Source organism: Sinocyclocheilus anshuiensis, unplaced genomic scaffold, assembly GCF_001515605.1.
Source record: "Sinocyclocheilus anshuiensis isolate Anshui unplaced genomic scaffold, SAMN03320099.WGS_v1.1 scaffold2060, whole genome shotgun sequence".
NCBI lineage: Eukaryota > Metazoa > Chordata > Actinopteri > Cypriniformes > Cyprinidae > Sinocyclocheilus > Sinocyclocheilus anshuiensis.
In genome coordinates this window covers 326,877-340,751 of record NW_015551163.1, presented here as the reverse complement: position 1 = coordinate 340,751, position 13,875 = coordinate 326,877, and the positions used below count along the sequence as shown (strand labels likewise).

Below are 13,875 nucleotides of genomic sequence, written 5' to 3'. Positions count from 1 at the left end.
TGTGGTCTGCGCCGACTCGCGCATGTGATCCTCTCCGTGCTATCGTGTCTCTGGACCGGAGCAGAGTGTGTGTGCGGTGCGGTGGTTAGCGTGACACAGCGCGAAACCAGACTTCTTTTTTTCCTCAATGGAAAGCATATTTACACTTTTTGAATCGTTCCCTTTCCCCTATATAGTGCACTACGTGCCATTCACTGTACAGAAAACACTAATTCTGTGGACAAGTGACCGATTTCAGAGGGCGGGCGCTTCGGCTTCTAGAGAGCATTTGATTGGACAGAAAGTTTGATGAGAAGCTGAAGTACGATGTGACGTCAACAAAATCGTTGAGCCGTTTTGGCGGAAGTGACGAACTGCAAGCTTTGAATGCTTATATCTTCTAAATGCGAATTGTGTCACTGTTTTGGAGCACACTTGCCTTATAGATAACCTTAAGACTAACATACTAACAGCCAAAACACTTTAATTTTGATTTCATGGGGACTTTAACATGTTAGACTGCACCCCATAAACACAATCAAGTCTAGAAAAAAAACCAGTGAACCACCCATTTAATATAAATTACTTTTTTATTCGTGGGGTTTTTTTTTTCTCCAACCACCACCGAAAAGTGTGTCTCACTGGAAGGGCTACATAAGGATCCACCGAAAAACTCACTTAATCGAAGCAGTAGGAAGTTATTTGTCGCGGTTGCAAACGGAGAGTTAATGACTCATCCAATCACCTCGGGGAAGTTCTGAGATAAGAGCCAATCGCTATCCTCACAGGACATCATATGAACAAATGAGCGAGCGCACAGGAAAAATGGGTCAGAAAGCAGAATTCTCGCGCGAGACGCTGGAACGCAACATAACGAGCCAACTGACGCGACCGCCGTTGACTTGGAAACACTCGCGGCTGGCGCAATGAGTTCAATGTGTTAATTGGCACAAGATGCTAGAACCCAATTCAGACTACTCTCCTACCACTCCTTTTCTTTTATTTGAAAAATATAACATTTAGGATATATATAATAAAATATATAATAATATAAAATATAATAAGGCGAGCTTGAATTTGCCAAAGGAATAGAATTTGTAGTTATTTGTCTATTTTTAAGTTATCTTTTTTACTTGTGTATTTGTTTGTTTCTCTTAAAACATTATCTAGCATATCAACAATGCCTTTCTGAATAAGTTTTTTTGTATAAATAAATTGTTGAACTATATTAAAATTAAACTGCTCTCGTAATAATAATAAAAAATGCTACTATTTAAATATCTTTAAATTGTCAAACTCTGTCACCACTCTAAAGGCAAAATATATATCTTAGGCTATATTGATTTAGCTTTAGATGCCATTGATGGCAATTCTTTACATTACTGACAGAATGTTTAAAAATCACTTGAAATTGAAAAGGTAGGCTACCGGCATCATACACCCGTAAGCACTTTTCAGTCTTCCTACTTTGTTTCATAGTGGTGGCTTTTATTTCATATTAAGCATAATATCAAATGACCACCGTTTCACCTAGTGGGTAACTATGGTTGCCATGGTAAATCTTGGAAAGGACAGCAAGCGCAAAGTGCGCGTGGTTCCGGGGCGGGTGGCTCGCGGGTCCATCATAGAACAGTTACCCAAACGACCTTCCCGTCAGTAACAGCTCCGTCGCTCATCTTTACTCGCTCTCTCAACACTCAACCGGAACATCTGATTCTTTTGTGAAGGTTAGCTGTGTGGTTATGCGCGTTTCGTGCCTTCTCTGCTCGGTGTTCCAGCACCGCGCCCGGATGGAAATGTGTCATCCGGGGAAAAGCTGCTTTCAGCCAACGAGACACAGTGCACAGCACGCCGTACAGCCTGGACATCTGCAACTTTCAACAGAAGCGTGTGCCTTTCTAAGAACGCATGCGGTTTGAGACGCAGATCTATGGCCAGACCTATGCATCCCAGAGGGAAGGAGAGCCGTGGAAAATCTGATAGAGGCCCGTAAGAGCTCAAACCCCATCATTTTGCCATTTCATTCTGACCTAAGTGCCGTCATTCATGGATGTGCAAGCAGAGGCGGGTCCGCTGAACGTGCAGACGGTGGATGAACCACCGGGAGGCGCCACCGATATCGTAGCCGCCGCAGAGATTCAGCTCCAAACGGTGCTAGGGAGCGATGACGAGCGCAGTGAGGATGACCTGCAGTCGGGCGCTGGAGCTCAAACACCGGCAGCGGGTGATCCGATCACAGAGATCGAGAACGAGGATGGTGCACGGGTAGGGACAGAAACACCGGCCGAGGACATCGTCGGGCAGAGCGCGGTGAAATCGGAAACAGTGGGCTCCAGTTGCAGCAACGAGAGCTGCATCCCGACTCCAGGCTGTCGGATTTGCTTTCAAGGAGCCGAGCAGGTGATGTCAGACCGTTCATTCGCTCCGTCTGCGTTATTTATTGTCGGTCTATGTATTGCAGGGTTCCTCAAATCTTGCCCTGGAGGGCCAATGCGCTGCAGAGTTTAGCTCCAACCCTGATCAAAGTCACCTACCTGTGATTTAATAATGATCTCTAAGACATTGATTGGCATGCTCAGGTGTGTTTGATTAGGGTTAGAGCCAAACTCTGCAGGAAAGTGGATCTCGTGGGCCAGATTTGAGGATCCCTGATGTATTGTGTATATGCGTCACACCGACGTCTTTGGTTGTAGCCAGGATTGTGCGCCATTCAGAATTGAACTGAGAATGTCTTTTAAACTCCAATTCAATACCTGAACTTGAACGGAATTTGAATCGAGTAAACAGCAAACGAATCTGAATGTCATGAAATTTTTTTTATTAATTTAGCAGATTTTTTTTATCCGAGCGACATCTCAAGCGTCGAAAGCGTAAACATTAATAGTATAACATAAACAGATATCACAATAAAGTGTACACAACTGTAATTGTATATTTTGCATAAAATATTATATATTAAATAATTCTAAATATATAGTGTTATATATAAAAAACCTTTAATAATTTGTATTTGGTTGATATGTTTCAACTTATTTAATAAATTATGTTTTGTGGAGCAGGAATTCATTTCCTACAATGCACTACCTGTGTTGAATTTCTCTTCCTATCATTCCAATTCAAATTCAGTTTCAACTTTCTGTTGGTCAATCAATTAATCAATCAATCACTGAGAATCCTCCTAGGTTCATATACTGAAAGCATTTTTTAGATGAAATCTGGTTCGAGGCCAGTGATCCCAATGAGAGTGGCCAATGCAATTTAAATAGAAACTCATGAATTACATTAGAGCCAGTTGATGAATTCTGAATTTGGTTGTCCCATCCTGATGTTGGTCTTATGCAGGTAATGGCGGTCAAAGCAGTTCACAAATAAATCCAGCTGTTGACAAGTGTTAGGACAGCATGAGAAATATAGCCTTGTAAATAAACATTTATTTTGGGCCTACATAATTAATGCAATTATTAGAATATTGGAAACCTTGATGATTCTTAGTGCTTTAAACAGATAGTGTGGTGTGTGTGTGTGAGATGGTGAGATCCATTAGAATACCTGCTGCGCCATTCATGTCTAATGCTCTTCACTTCCTGCGGCTAATGTGCTTCCTCGAGGCGCCTTGTGTTTGTGTGTGTAAGTGTGTGTGAATGAGTTCCATTCTCTTTCAGACTCATTATAGTTCTAAATGAGGATGTTTTTGAAATTATTCATGAATGCACAGATGAATCATTTCCCGTCCACTCACAGAGATGAATCTGTGTCATTATGTGCATAGTGTTTCATTCACTCTAAATGTTCTCCTCATTTAGACAAAACCACTAATGTGTGCCATTGTTCACGGTTCCACAACCTCAATGCTCAACTCCTCTGCAAAGGCACACAATAAAACAATGATACAGCAGTGAATCATCAGCTCAACTGAATCTGTCTTTTATTTTGATTGGCTGATTGACAGTCTGTCTGTGTGTTGTGATTGGCTGCAGGGGGAGCTGCTGAGCCCGTGCCGCTGTGCTGGTTCTGTCCGACATGCTCATCAGCAGTGTCTGCTCAAGTGGATCAGTGAGAAGGGCTCCTGGAGCTGTGAACTCTGCAACTATAGATTCAACATCCTGCCTATACATATCAAACCACCACAACAGGTAAACACACTGGGATTTATGATATATCGCTCAGGACTCGGGACTAAGAAAATGACTCCAAAAATGAAGCATTTAGGAACATTTTTGAACAGAACATTTCTGATTCAAACTAAAATTCCCATTCACACCAAGAATGATAAAGATAACTATAACAATAACTATATTAGTGTCCATACCAGCGGACTATAACGTTGTTTATTATAAGCTTGCATTGCAGTTTCGTCCGCCACTTTGAATGCTTAAACTCTTTAAATTTGGGTGAATTGTTTCTGAACGGCTGTCAATGTTTTTTTCAGTCATCAGCAAGAAAAAAGTGATTCTAAAGTGATTCCAACACTCCTAGGTTTTGTTATTGTTATAGTTGTGGTTTGGACTTCGCCATTTCGTTTTCACTAACTCAATAAAATTAACCAGATCAGAATCATTCATTTGCGAATCAGACACCACAGCTTGTGCTGTGTTTGTTGTTGTTGTTGACTGTCTGTCACCAATGGTGACTGGATTTTGAATTAAAAACAACATTTTTATGACATTTATGATCAGATTAAAGCTGGAATACATTACACAACTTTTGCCCAGATTTTTTCCCCAATTTACAGTCTGGACAAATCAGTGCTAGTTGCCAGAAGTCAGAGCCAGTCTGCATATTTGAGATGACAGATTTAACAGAAAATCATGTAATGTGTGATCGGTACAGATATTTTTCATCAGGCTATGATTTCATCCAGTCAGAGGATGTCAAACATGTTTGATATTTTGAGACACATTTAGAACACACATATTATTTTCGTTTGTCATGCATCTACTAGCAACAAGGCACATGTTTCTGCCTGAATTTGTTGTTTTCAGAACAGCTTGAAAGTCTGTTATTGTGTAAACCTTAGTGCAGGATGCCCCGTTTTTTTCTGTGACCATTTACAAAGTCTGTAAGTGTATGATTCCAAATGTTTTTAAAATCTGTTCAGATTTGAAGTCATGTAGTGTATTCCAGCCTTTAGTCTCAGCCTGGAGCTTGAATCTGACTGTGTTTGTATGTTTTGCCAGTGGCAGACTGTCACCATGACTCTGGTGGAGAAGGTTCAGGTCATTGCAGTGTTGCTGGGTGGCATCTTTCTGTTGGCCAGTGTATCATGGCTGCTGTGGTCAGCACTGAGCCCGGAGGCACTGTGGCAACGCAGTGACATCCTGTTCCAGATCTGCTATGGCATGTATGCAGTCATGGACATTGTGTGTATCGGTAAGTCACAAATATATGCACGAAAACCACATTAGTCCTATACAACTCAGTTTTCTCCAGCTAATATGCAGATTTTGCGGGTTCATGTCCATTTAACTATGGCTGACAAATCTAAAATACCCTGTAAAAAGTTGGGCTGGTTTGACAATGATTAATCGATTTGAATTTATCTTCATTTCGATGAATAATAGCGATTCTCAAGTCCCAAGATCGACCTTTTAGTCTATGCTGTTTTCGGCTGATGCATTAAAATAGCATTAAAACTTATTAGTAGCGCCTCCCATTTAATAATAGCATGATTTTGATTTGAAACAAAGTTTCATCTTTCAAATTCGATTAATTATATAACGAAATCCAAACAATACACCTTGTTTTGGCGCTCTAATGTGGCGTGACAGATTTTTGAAGCCACCCCAGTTCAAGCCGATTGTTTCTTCCCTTTTATCGCACAAAATAAACATGAATGACCAGCAGAAGTTATGTTTAAGTAACAGTACAACTTATTGAAAACTATCATGTTTCGTGAATCGCTCAATCATTGTTACAACCATGGAAAGACGTCAAGTAAACAGCTTGTAAACAATGTCACGTAACGTTACTTTTTCCTCAGAAAAGCCGTTCTATGTCCATAGCTTGTTAGCTAGGGGAAAAAAAACTTTAGAGAGCATTTGAAAAATATCTGCACTATATTATACATTCATTATTTTTACTTAACCTGTTAGTGATATTTAATGTATGTTTGTTTTTATGACAGCCACTAGTTTAAATGTTTATATTTCATCAATTAATTGGAGTAGAAATATATCATTATAAAAATTGCCTATAAAAATGTGCAATTTAAATGTTTGTATATAGTGTTGATTATTATATCCAAAAATAAATAGCAATTAAATGTAATAATTTGAACTCTGTTGTTAGATTGAACCTTTAATAATAAACCAACTGACAGGGTTGTATAGTTCACAGCTTTAGTTTGAAGAAAAATTGATATGTGTTCTACCATATACATAGAAATAAATCATTATCAAATCAAATTTGTGAATCAAGTCAATAAGCAGCCCTTTTAAAAGTGTTTACAAGTGCTAATAATACGTTTGTGTTTCAGGTCTGATTGTTCATGAAGGTGGTGCTGTGTACAATGTGCTGATGCGCTGGCGGGCTGTTAATATCTTCTGGGACGTCCAGAACTACGATAAAAGCCGAGACCTGGAGAGCACGCACAGCCCGCACCACAACCTGTGGCTGCCTCTCACACACACACATACAGTCTCCAACACACACTCACAAACCACCCGACTGGAGTCATCGCCTCGATGCCCCCTCCGCCTCCTCTCCATGTGCCTGAATGTGACCTCTGACCTCTCCCCGCAGGAGCAAGGCTCAGGCGAGCTGGTCGTTAGGGTCACGTCAGTTTGACATCAAATGAAACTCTTACAGGGATCAATCGAACGTCCTTTGTGGGAGTGGCTAACCAGTGGGAGGCGCCTCAGTGTTGGGAGGAGCCTTACTTGAAAAGCACTTTAGAAGATACGCAAACTGAATTAAATACAGTATTAAGTTGCATTGTATACTGAACAGGTGTTTCCAGCCTGAAGTTCTGGATCAGCCTTTGAGCATCGAAGTAAGACTGCAAAGCTCTCCGCACACACACAGACTAATTCAAAATGATAATGCACACAAAATGTATTACTGCTGTTAGACGAATGAATGTTTGTTTTAAACCAATTGTTTTTATGTTCAGGTTTTTAATAATTTCAGTACTGATAAACTACAACTTATCACTGCTGCTGTTCATTACGCTTCACCTGCCATATTGTACAGGTTACCACAGTTACAGGCTTTTTCACATTAAGCCGCATTTCCACTATCTCCGACATACGTGTACGATCGTTACATTTTGCCACTAGTGGCAGCTGCATGGAACTTTCAAATTGGTTGTGAAGCAGCCTTTACCCTTAGCTTATTCACCATGGTAAAAATAAATAATTAATGTATATCTACACAAAACAAATGCGCGCCGATAACGACAAAGCTGCTGTAAACATTGATTTCACAAGTAAGTAATCTAGAAAATTTGCAAAGTGGTAGCAAAAGTCGAACAAACGTTGAGAAAATGCTAAAAAAATGAAATACCAAAAAATGACTTATGCATCTAGCAGACACTTACAATGAAGCATAAGTATTTTGTCAACAATATTCATATATCATGGCAGGTTTATTAGGAAGCTAGATTAGGATACAAGGTAAAGCAGAGGAGAAATGCTATGGAAGCCCGTTTCCGTCACAGAAAAAATAAAGTAAATAAATAAAAATGAAAATTGCGATTTTTTTTGTCAAACAATTCAGAATTGCGAGACAAACTTACATTTTTTTTTTTGCATTTCAAGTTTGAGTTTGCATTTCGCAATTCTGACTTTTCCCCCTCAGAATTCTGAATTTACATTTCACAATTCTGTTTTTTGTTTCCACCAAGGAATAAAAATTTAAAACAGTATTGCGACTTTTTATGTCAATATTCTGACTTTTTCAACTTTCAAATTGCAAGTTTATATCTCCCAATTCTGATGGGAAAAAAAAGCAAATTGTGAGAAAAAAAATGTCAGAATTGGGAGATATAAAATCAGAATTGCAAGACAAAAGGTCTGAATTGTCAGCTGCAATTACCTTTTTTTTTATTCTGTGGCAGAAATTGGCTTCCATAAAATGCATAGAAGACAAAAATAAATCAATGCTAGGGTGTTGTGGGTGGTTGGGCAGGCGGTCTCATGTGGTCTAGATGCAAAAGTTCAAATATTTCAACACATCCGAAGCTCAAATCGGATCTGAAAATTCTGCATACAGTCAGAACGCCACACAGCTCTCCATTAGAAATCAAAGACTTCAGAGATTAATGCCATGCCAGACAAGGCTGCGAATACACTGATTTCACAAGGAAGTAGTGGAGAAACACAAGGAATTGCAAAAGCTGCACAAACATTGAGAAAACGTTAACTTTTGCTGCAATGCATTCTGTTGTAGGAATCTGTAAATATGAAATACTGCGTCAATTTATTCTATTCCCACGTGATTTTAAATGACCTTCAGAAAGGTCTTACACATTGTCCTCTGTCAATGCTTAAAGGCTCTACATCTCATGTTGCTTGTATTAAGAGCAGAAACTAACTGACTTGGACTATTAGTCTAGAGACTCATACAAAATTCATAAAGAAATGGAGCTGGTGGTTAGATATTGTGATGCTGGTAACCATTGTGCCCTGAAGATACCAAACCCTAGCTGAGCGATTTAAGAAGCTATTTAATACTGATATACAAGTAATATAAAATGTTAGGAGTGAAATAATTACAAATATGTTTTAACATCTTAAGCACATTGAAAATCTTCTTGAGCAGCTCACACCGGAAATGCAAATATATCTGAAGATTTTCATTCAAAATCAGCACAGAAAATATAAAAAAGTCCACTGATTCCATCTGGGCACATTGTGTTTCTGTCCTGGAAACTTGACCTGCATTCATGACTTTGTGCTAGCTGATTAGCATAGCCTACAAATGATTTCATTCAGATGTTCCAGAGATGTAACCAGTGTTAAATGAGAGTCTTCTGTCAGAGAAACCCATTCTGTACTGCACAGAGCGAACATGAATGAACATTTTAATGAATGTAAGAGTCTTTGGATTTTGTTATATTTATTGCCTATAAACTAATGCACAGTAAAGATACAAAATGAGAAAGATTTTTTTGTTTTAGTGTTTTTATAGGCTTACAGTAGAAAAATAACAGGACCGGAGGGAGCAAATCCAATAGTATTATCACAATCCTGCTGTTCAACAGAAAAGGTTTATAAAATATACAGCTCTTTAGAATATATATAACATACATTATAAACATTGTACATATAAAACAGACAAAAGGGCACTATTTGTGTTTGCATAAGTGTGTATATTTCTGTGTGTTTTTTAAAGGCACTGGATTTGAGTGCTGGTTATTTCGGACTGGACTTTCTGCCTGCAGAATTCGAAAGAAATGCAACTGGACTTGACTTAAAATGTTAATACAACGTAAAATATGGGGCTCAGTGAACAAACAACAACTCAATGTGTGTGTCTGTGGGAACATGATAGTGTCTGTTGTGAAAGTGTCTCATGATATTGTCTTTGGTTTTTTCGCACTCTGCATTTAAGGGTCACTTTTTTGCGAATTCGTAATTAAACTGTTCCATTTGCTGATGCTTAACCTCAAAGGCACATTTATGAAAAGTGTTTGTCAGAAGTGAGAGATCACCAGTTGCTGCCGTGGCTGCTGATGGATTGACAAGTGCTGAAACGTTTCTTCACTATTAGACTGATGTACGCCTTCATGAGCTTTGCAATGCCCATCACCTACAGAGACAAACACAGAGGAATCTAGTGTTATTTTATTGATATTTTTAATTTATTTTTATATTAGTATTATTTTTATTTTATAGTTATTTTAAGTTAAACTAAACAAAAGTGAGAAATAAAATGTTATATTTTTTATGTATTTTATTTCAGTCAATGTCGTATTTAACACATTTTTTTTATAAATAACGTTTTTGTTAATGCTTTTTATGGTTTTAGTTAACAAAAATAATAATCCTGGAAGAAACATATGAACATTCAGGCCTTCATAATGTCCAAAAAACAAACACACAAACAAATAAATAAATAAAATAAAACTGACCGTTTTTAATATTTTCTGAAGTAATTATGAGGAGTGTTCTGTGTAAAATGTGGGTGTTATGGTGGTTGCTAAGTGGCAATGGTGGACATTGACGAAGCATTATTACTGTATTTGTATCACTTTTATTTTTGGAAACATTTTACTGTATATCAATGCATTATATCTTATTTTTATTCCACTACATTAAAAAAAAATGACATTCCATTACTCGGAGACATGATAGTGTTGTCTGATTCATGATGAATCATTCTTTTGAGTGTTTTGTTTTTTCAATAAACCTGTTGAACTTATTCACAAACCCAGGGCTGTCCAAACTCGGTCCTGGAGGGCCGGTGTCCTGCAGAGTTTAGCTCCAACCCTAATTAAACACACCTGAACCAGCTAATCAGGCTCTTACTAGGCATAGAAACTTCCAGTCAGGTGTGTTGAGGCAAGTGGGAGCTAAACTCTGCAGGACACCGGCCCTCCAGGACCGAGTTTGGACAGCCCTGCACAAACCCCACTGAATGATTCATTCATGAATAGACTGATTCTAGTTGCTATTCCCAAGCTAAAAACTCACTGATGAGTTGATTCATTCAGTCCGAGTGAGTCTCGAGTTAACTCACAGAATGGGTCATTTCCAACTCAAATGATCCACAGGTTTGTGAAAGATTTGACCGATGAGGCAACAAGTTACTATAAATGATAAATTTTAGAGTTGTTTATGGTGGAAGCATGCAAGTAAATATGGAAAGTTTGTACCATGGTGGTGTTGAAGAGCAGCTCTCGTCCCTCCACGCTGATCTTGTAGCTGTTTGGCTGCGGTGCACCGAAGGACAGAATCACCTCGTAGGGAAACACCTCCAGAGGCCACGCCTCCCTGCGCTTGTACACACACACTCCCTTACGACTCACGCCCAACCATAGCTCTCCAGGATACACACCGTCTACACACTGACAAACGGAGAGAATTTATTCAGCGACCCTGCTGGCTGATGGATCACATGTGTGTGTGTATGTGTGTGTGTGTGTGTGTGTGCGTGCGTACACGCTCACCTCCACATCAAAGAGGGTTGATCCATATCCCTGCCACTCCTTGATGAGACTCATGTATTTTTTCATGGCTTGGTCCTGTTCCATCCCCTGCAGTTTACGCCATTTTTCCACCAAACAACTTCTCAGCCCCGCCTTCTCGTCTTGCAGCCACGCCTCTATGGTCGCAGGTCCCCCCCCTTGGCGCTGTCGCCCCAGTGACCCTCGTATGCTCCGCCTCAGCGTGCCTTCCAGAAAACTGCCCCTCTTTCTTTCTGTGGATGGCGTGGCAGATGCAAAGCACCGTACGGACTGCTGTACTCGAGCATGCAGGCGGTCCATAGGGAACACCTGCTCCAACTCAAGCAAGGCACTCTGGGTAGTGTAGTCTCCCAAAAGATACTGGAGCCGAAGAGCAGCCAGAAATTGCAAAGTCTCTTCTGGAGCGGGATACTGACCCCTAATGACAGCTTCATGGGCCTGAGAGAGAGAAAGAGACATTGAAATGGCATTTGTTAAACACTGACAGCAAAGAAATCACCCTAAAGATCTGTTAGTTTCATTATTAAAAACTATGTACATGCATACTTAAAGGGTAGTTCATCCAAAAACGAAAATTCTGTCATCATTTACTCACCCTCATACAAGCCTGTATGAGTTTCTTTCTTCTGTTGAGCACAAAAGTCGCTCATCAGTTGACGGTAACCATCGACTTCCATAGAGTGGAAAAAATACTATGGAAGTCAATGGCTACCGTCAACTGTTTGGTTACCAACATTCTTCAAAATATCTTCTTTTGTGCTCAGAAGAAAGAGGCTCATACAGGTTTGAAACAACTTGAAGGTGAGTAAATGACAGAATTGTAATTTTTGAGTGAACTATCCCTTTAACAGAATGCAGGGAACTCCTGATACATTTTTTACAGTCATGACATAATATTAATAATATATGTGGTGCTACAGATGTAAGATTCTGAAAACAGTGAGACAACACAGTTGTTTGCATGTGCACACACATCAAAAATAGACTTATTAAAGTAAAAATTATTATTGACTTTTAAAGCCACTTTTTGTAATGACTACACATTTTTTTTCAGCTGCCACAATGTTCTCTGCAAATATTTGTATATGTGATTAAACAATTAATGTGATTAATTAAATGAATACAATTTTAACTGATCAATAGCCCTGTTTTTTATGTGCTTCAGAAGTGAAATCAAACCTGTTCAAACATGAATGCAAACTCCACACTGTCAGCAGGAATGCTCTCAGGCTCTGAGAAACAGAAAAGCTTGAAATAAAACTTCCAGCCCTCTCCTTCCTGTCCTTTATTTGCCAACCTAAATGAGAGAAATAGTGAGAGAGAAATAGTGAGAGAATGTCACGTTATCCCATATAATTAAAAATATATAAATAAAAACAAATAAAATGTGCTGTAAACAATGATTTTCTGTGCAACATGATGCATTAAATCTCCCTATAGTACCTAACAGAAATCACACCAGCCTCAAATTGAGGAACGACCTCCTCTTTTTTTTTTTTTTTTTTTGCCAATCAGAAAGCGCTCTCTGCCTCTCATGAATTTATGTTTGCTGACATGTTTTTAGAGGGCAAAGTTTTAAATAATTTTATAGCACCTTTAAATCACTTTACATCAGATTACGTGTTCTATGGTTCTACAGTTATGGTTTTAACTGTATACATTTAGTATTTTATATTTGACAATTTCACTTTCTATAATTGTAGGGGATGGTATTTTGAGGTGAGACTCACTTTTCAAACTTAGCGAGGACGTCAGCCACCACAGACCTGCTCTCTATGGCTCGGTCTGTGGTGTCGTTATGTTCAAACAAAGCGAACATGTTCTTACAGTCCTTCATTGAGAGACCCTTCAGCAGCTTCTCAACAACCTGGAGACCATCAGACACACACACATGTACAGGTTAATGTGGTTCTGGAGCTCCTATGCATATGTGTGGATGTGTTTACGTACCTCTCCTGCAGTTGTATGTGAGTTGATGGTAATTTTGCAGGACCCGCCACCGTGGCAGTAAACTGTGGATGTCATTTCCTGTCTGCTTAGTATGGCCCTCAGCTCCTCCTGTGAAGGAACACACTCGCGTCCACGCACATGCCGCAGGGCTTCTTGAGAGAAGGCCGCATACCGTTCCATCTCGGTGCCTGGGTACATCTCTCGTGTCCTGAGCAGAAAATCAGTCACAGTCTAATCAGTTGTGACATGGTTAAATCTCTTTATCTCCCTCTCATTGGGTATATTCATAATGGCATAATCAGCCATGATTTTTCATAGGGATGCTTAATATTTTAGAAAATTGTAATTTCCTCGATTTTTTTATTTAAATTACTCTTGTTGTCGTCTAAGGCTCACTTTAAGTTAAACTTTAAGAACACTACAAATTTAATGACACTGTTAAATGTAATCTTTGGTAAAATATTTATTCTGTATATATTCTATACTTTATTATTCATTTTCTTACTGTACATTGTCATGTTGAGGCCTAAATTCACTTGTATCACTTTAACATTTTTTTTTTTTGTATTTATTTTAATGTTGGTCCTATATTTTAAGGCCCTATTTGACTAATTATTTAATGAGACTGACAAAGGTTTTTGTGTTCATTTTTTTTTTAATTTATGTACATTTAGAACACTATACTTTGTATTATATTACCTTTGCATCGAATTACAAAAAAACTAGTTAACGCTAATGAGAGGGTGTTTCTAATACAGCTTCTATGAGAGTGACGGTAAATTTGACAACGTTCTCTCTGACTGCTGTTATCAGTCTCT

General features: G+C 38.8%; 2 protein-coding genes across 2 annotated transcripts in view; one reads left to right on the top strand and one right to left on the bottom strand.

Moving 5' to 3' along the window:
* The first annotated feature begins 1,235 nt into the window (after positions 1-1,235).
* Positions 1,236-7,054, top strand: LOC107663337 (E3 ubiquitin-protein ligase MARCH11-like). Its single transcript, XM_016453544.1, has 4 exons — positions 1,236-2,379; positions 3,957-4,112; positions 5,157-5,349; positions 6,455-7,054. Exons 1-4 carry the CDS (start codon positions 2,026-2,028, stop codon positions 6,763-6,765), a joined length of 1,014 nt encoding a protein of 337 aa, XP_016309030.1. The 5' UTR covers positions 1,236-2,025; the 3' UTR covers positions 6,766-7,054.
* A 2,454-nt stretch (positions 7,055-9,508) lies between these two features.
* Positions 9,509-13,875, bottom strand: part of LOC107663346 (unconventional myosin-X-like) — a 44,970-nt gene continuing 40,603 nt past the window's right edge. Inside the window, exons 36-41 of the mRNA XM_016453553.1 lie at positions 13,058-13,265; positions 12,838-12,974; positions 12,287-12,404; positions 11,090-11,545; positions 10,796-10,987; positions 9,509-9,729 (exon numbers count right to left, since the gene is read on the bottom strand). Of these exons, the coding sequence (XP_016309039.1) occupies positions 9,628-9,729; positions 10,796-10,987; positions 11,090-11,545; positions 12,287-12,404; positions 12,838-12,974; positions 13,058-13,265 (1,213 nt within the window). The 3' untranslated portion in view covers positions 9,509-9,627. The remainder of the gene's footprint in view (positions 9,730-10,795; positions 10,988-11,089; positions 11,546-12,286; positions 12,405-12,837; positions 12,975-13,057; positions 13,266-13,875) is intronic.

What these genes read in the sequence shown, in the direction of transcription:
- LOC107663337 (XM_016453544.1), top strand. Translation starts at nt 2,026, where the DNA reads ATGGATGTGCAAGCAGAGGCGGGTCCGCTGAACGTGCAGACGGTGGAT. An exon ending in GCTTTCAAGGAGCCGAGCAG is followed by an intron (nt 2,380 to 3,956) that starts GTGATGTCAGAC and finishes GATTGGCTGCAG; the next exon opens with GGGGAGCTGCTGAGCCCGTG. An exon ending in ATATCAAACCACCACAACAG is followed by an intron (nt 4,113 to 5,156) that starts GTAAACACACTG and finishes ATGTTTTGCCAG; the next exon opens with TGGCAGACTGTCACCATGAC.